The 5,347-nt window shown below is 34.3% G+C and overlaps 1 protein-coding gene across 1 annotated transcript in view; it reads left to right on the plus strand.

The window, feature by feature from the left end:
• Nucleotides 1-324: 324 nt before the first annotated feature.
• MSTN (myostatin) overlaps nucleotides 325-5,347 on the plus strand; it is a 6,623-nt gene continuing 1,600 nt past the window's right edge. The window contains exons 1-3 of the mRNA XM_007464973.1: nucleotides 325-824; nucleotides 2,661-3,034; nucleotides 5,090-5,347. The exon at nucleotides 5,090-5,347 is cut by the window's right edge and continues 1,600 nt beyond it. Coding sequence (XP_007465035.1) covers nucleotides 452-824; nucleotides 2,661-3,034; nucleotides 5,090-5,347 — 1,005 coding nt within the window. The 5' untranslated portion in view covers nucleotides 325-451. The remainder of the gene's footprint in view (nucleotides 825-2,660; nucleotides 3,035-5,089) is intronic.

The following is a 5,347-nucleotide window of genomic DNA, read 5'->3' on the forward strand; positions in this document are numbered from 1 at the left end:
TTTAAATTATAATTTTAAAGTTTCACATATAAAGATGAACAAGATCTAAGTGTAGTTTATATTACTGTTAACATAGACTTTAATTTTTCAAATGTCACATATATCTTTCATTATTTGTAGATTTATTTCTTTTATGAAGTAGTCAAATGAATCAGCTCACCCTTGACTGTAACAAAATACTGTTTGGTGACTTGTGACAGACAGGGTTTTAACCTCTGACAGCGAGATTCATTGTGGAGCAAGAGCCAATCATAGATCCTGACGACACTTGTCTCATCAAAGTTGGAATATAAAAAGCCACTTGGAATACAGTATAAAAGATTCACTGGTGTGGCAAGTTGTCTTTCAGACTGTGCAGGCATTAACATTTTGCTTGGCATTACTCAAAAGCAAAAGAAAAGGAAAAGGAAGAAATAAGAACAAGGGAAAAGATTGTATTGATTTTAAAATCATGCAAAAACTGCAAATCTATGTTTATATTTACCTATTTATGCTGATTGTTGCTGGTCCAGTGGATCTGAATGAGAACAGCGAGCAAAAGGAAAATGTGGAAAAAGAGGGGCTGTGTAATGCATGTATGTGGAGACAAAACACTAAATCCTCAAGACTAGAAGCCATAAAAATCCAAATCCTCAGTAAACTTCGCCTGGAAACAGCTCCTAACATCAGCAAAGATGCTATAAGACAACTTTTGCCCAAAGCTCCTCCACTCCGGGAACTGATTGATCAGTACGATGTCCAGAGAGATGACAGCAGTGACGGCTCCTTGGAAGATGATGATTACCATGCTACGACGGAAACGGTCATTACCATGCCCACAGAGTGTGAGTAGTCCTATTAGTGTAGAGCAACAGTTCTGCTGACTGTTGTTCTAGTGTTTATGAGAAACCGATCTATTTTCAGGCTCTTTTAACAAGCTGTTGGCTTGTATGTAAGTAGGAGGGATTTCAAGATTTCATGAGAAATATACTAATGAGACTGAAAGCTGCTGCATAATTTGTTCCCTTAGAGAGCTAAAAAGCTAAAAATAAAAAATAAAATGCTTGCATAGCATTAATGTTATACAGTTTAATGTGACAACTATAACATGCTTATGCTTTCACAGCTTAATACCACCAAGGTAAAGGATTGGGAGATACTACAAGCAATGTGAAAAACTTGAAATTTTTTAACTACATGAAATTTCATAACTGCATTTGGTTGTCTGAAATATGCATTTATAATAACAGGTTTTTTCATAATAAAGAGAACTGGAAAGAAATTTGTAGATGTTGAAGCCTATTTAGGCATTTGCTGAACACCTAGAATGACTTCTGTTATTCAAAACTATTTCTCACAGTGTTTTTATGTTCTTCACAAATTAAAGTTATCTAATTTTGAAAGCTATTACAACACTGGAAAATATGAAAAATTATTTTTTATAAATTTAATGTATTACTAAGAGCAATGATGAAGTAAACATAGCATAATAATAATCATGAGCTAATTATCAGAAAATGCTAAGCAATAAACATTTTAATTGAGTAGGCTATGGCTCACAAAGTCCCACTTATACCTTGACCATGGTACTATTGTTGAAAGTACCCGATCTGCATATTTCCAGGCAGGCACATGCTTAATAACCTCCTAAAGTATTATTTTACTCTTCATAGGAGGGAGGACTATTACCTGTAGTATCTACATTGCTTCTGGAAGATAATATACGTCATACTATTCCTGTTGCAGGCAGTTCAAAACTATACTCAAGGAAAGCGGGACAGGCACCTTAACAGAGAAGGCATGACAAGAAAGAGTTTTGTGCCATATGTCTGTGATCTTGCTTTATAGACTGGTTTACCCACTTCAAACTGGACTCAAAACAGTTTCAAAATATTGTTTTTCTTATTAAGTAATTAGGTTATAATGCAATGAATAATTTTCCTTTAAGACTGTGCTATCAGATAATCCAAGAGTAGATTTGCCTTATTTATAAAGAATCTTGGAAAACCAAAAGGAAAGAAATTTCTAAGTGCTTCTGCTTACAATGACAGCCTGGCCCTAAAGACAGTGTTTTCTAAGTTTTGAGATAGCCTGAATGCAACATTCAGATTTTGTTGCTACTTACCTGCTAGTTTTGTTCCTTTAAAAGGCTATCCCAGCACCCAAACATAACAGATGTACTATATTTTCTACTAATTCCTGAGGCTCAGTTGCTCAGTGTCTTGTCCCCAGGTAATTCAGGCCTGGGGGAAGGGTTCCTTCTTCCAGACTGATTGGTACAGCTGCTCAGTAAGTGTAACTACTCAGATTCCCAAAGAATTCTAAGTGGATGTTCCTCCACAGTTTCTCTTGTTCTCTCTAATCATCATCATCTTAAAATTTCATCCACTTTTCATTCCTTAATAGGATTTTCCTTAGTCCACAGTTCTCTGGAGAGGAAGTAGGTTCCTCCTAAACAGCTGAAAAAACATACATCTAAGAAAATCTGAAAAGCTATAGTAATTATTTTATTTGATAGTTTTGAGTTATGAATGAAATTCTACATATTTTTTTTCATTTTAAAAGACTAAATGTGCACACATTATTCCAATAAACATGCTCATTGATTAATATGGAGGAGTTTATTCATCTGTCATGAAAAATGATTTCAGTAACTCTTTTTTTTTCTTATTCATTTATAGCTGATCTTCTAATGCAAGTGGAAGGAAAACCCAAATGTTGCTTCTTTAAATTTAGCTCTAAAATACAATACAATAAAGTAGTAAAGGCCCAACTGTGGATATATCTGAGGCCAGTCAAGACTCCTACAACAGTGTTTGTGCAAATCCTGAGACTCATCAAACCCATGAAAGACGGTACAAGGTATACTGGAATCCGATCTCTGAAACTTGACATGAACCCAGGCACTGGTATTTGGCAGAGCATTGATGTGAAGACAGTGTTGCAAAATTGGCTCAAACAACCTGAATCCAACTTAGGCATTGAAATCAAAGCTTTAGATGAGAATGGTCATGATCTTGCTGTAACCTTCCCAGGACCAGGAGAAGATGGGCTGGTAAGTGATTACTGAAAATAACATTCTAAAAACCTTATGTTTTTATTCATAATGTGAATGAATAGTAGTGGAAAACAACTACCAGTTTCCTATGCTCATAAGCTGGACAAAGGTATCTTACTCCGATGGTAGCCCTGTACCCAATAAAAGTAGGTGTCCAATTTCATATCCTATGAAACACTCTCTTGATACTTTTAGTTTGCATGAGGACTTAAAGAAAAAAGTTACACCATAGTCCTTAACTTCTTAAGGAATTCTTTTGAATTGGGAATGAAATATAAAGTGCTCTTCATTGATGTGCTATATGATTATATAAATAAAAACATGAAGTCTTCATAGTGGATTCTAGGACATACCCAAAAAAACATTTTTTTCCCGAGAAGACTGCCAAAGGTGTTAACATTTTTTTTGGCTTAATAAAGTGGAAAAAAATAAACTCCAAAAATTATAATTGAAATAAAATGCTTTTAATTATAGCAACTAACTAAATACAATATGTTTAGACTTATATGCTATTACATATACTATATTTAAGATCCCTCAAGATAAATGTTCCTTATTTTCTAGGCTGTTGATGCACTGATGTATATGTGGATTACTCTGTGAATTACCCCTAATAAAATTTAAAATTTTGGGGTAGTTAACCTGTACCAACAAGCTTATTTCTGAACTGTCTTACTATTCTTCTGCAAGAGTTTACTTAGGTAATGCCAACTAATTTAATATCAGGTCAAACAGAAGACAATGCCTTATATATTATAAAAATTAATAAAAACCATTTAAAACCCAGTATAAATTTAGAGTTACTCACTCTTCTGGCTTATCTATGCTTGTGTTTACTTCTGTTTTCAAAAACTTATTTAATGTGACCATATCTTTTACTTCCATTTATTGATATAATTTATAACAAAAGATTTTACTTGTAAGCAATGTGTTAGCTTTTCAGCTTTTAAATGGTCTTGTTTGTAAAGAATATATAATTAGTAAGTCATATCTACTTTAAATGAAAACATATTCTTTAAGAGATTATACAATTTTCCAAGCGATCTATTTTTCTTTTAATATGCTACATAAAATGTTAGCGACTCCCAAAATGATGTTATTATTTTTTATAATCTTAAATACCAATAATTACCAGGTCTATTTTGATTTTGATACAGGATAAAAACTACTATTAATTATTTAGGAATGTGTTCTTTTTTATAGACAGCATTTTAATGATCAAAGTTGGTGATGTGACAGAGGTTTTATTTATTATTAAACAGATGGTTAATACGATGTATTCCTCAGACTTTTCCATATAAAAGGAAAAATGTCTCAAATGCATGAAAAGATTGGGGTGGGGGAAGGATTAGCAAATTATTGTTTAAATATCTGAACAGCAACATTTTTCAGTGAAAGAATAAAGGAAATATTATTGTATCTTCTTCTGAATCTGTCCCTCCCTCTCTTGGAGTTGGTCGTTCCAACCCAATATACCTACCACTACCTTCATCACCCTACCTTCCTTTTTCCCATTACAATCTGTACAGTGCTGGGTGGTAACTATTTTGGTTTGGCGTTAATATCCAAGGATCCCTGAATAAGATCTAGTGAATGGAGGATGGATGAGTATACCTATCCCTCCAGGAGTCATCAGACATATTTAGCCACCATATTTAACCAACAAGCAGGAAGATGGAAGCTAGCTTTTCCCCTTCCTTCTTTCTTCCCTCCTCCCTTTCTCTTCTCCTCCATCTCTCCCTTTCTTGCCATCAATGTTTTCAGAGCATCTATTATGTGCCAGGCATTCAGATACTCAAACTGGGGAAAACAAGAATAAGCAAGACAAAGATTTGACCACAGGGGGATATGTATTGCTGCTATAGTCTTTTGAGCCATAAGGGAAGTATCAAGCCTAGTATAAATTAAAATTCCTTAATGCTGTGGCAACATTAAAACATAAAAACATATGTGGCAGAAGCAAAATGATTAGTTTCTTTCTTCAACAACGAGTGCCTGAGGTAGGAAGGTGTTTCAGGATCTATTACTAACTCTTCTTTCCTTTTCATACAGAATCCCTTTTTAGAAGTCAAGGTAACAGACACACCAAAAAGATCCAGGAGAGATTTTGGACTCGACTGTGATGAGCACTCCACAGAATCTCGATGCTGTCGTTACCCTCTAACTGTGGATTTTGAAGCTTTTGGATGGGATTGGATTATTGCACCTAAAAGATATAAGGCCAATTACTGCTCTGGAGAGTGTGAATTTGTATTTTTACAAAAATATCCTCATACCCATCTTGTGCACCAAGCAAACCCCAGAGGTTCA

Source organism: Lipotes vexillifer, unplaced genomic scaffold (genome assembly GCF_000442215.2).
Source record: "Lipotes vexillifer unplaced genomic scaffold, Lipotes_vexillifer_v1.1 scaffold903, whole genome shotgun sequence".
Classification (NCBI taxonomy): domain Eukaryota; kingdom Metazoa; phylum Chordata; class Mammalia; order Artiodactyla; family Lipotidae; genus Lipotes; species Lipotes vexillifer.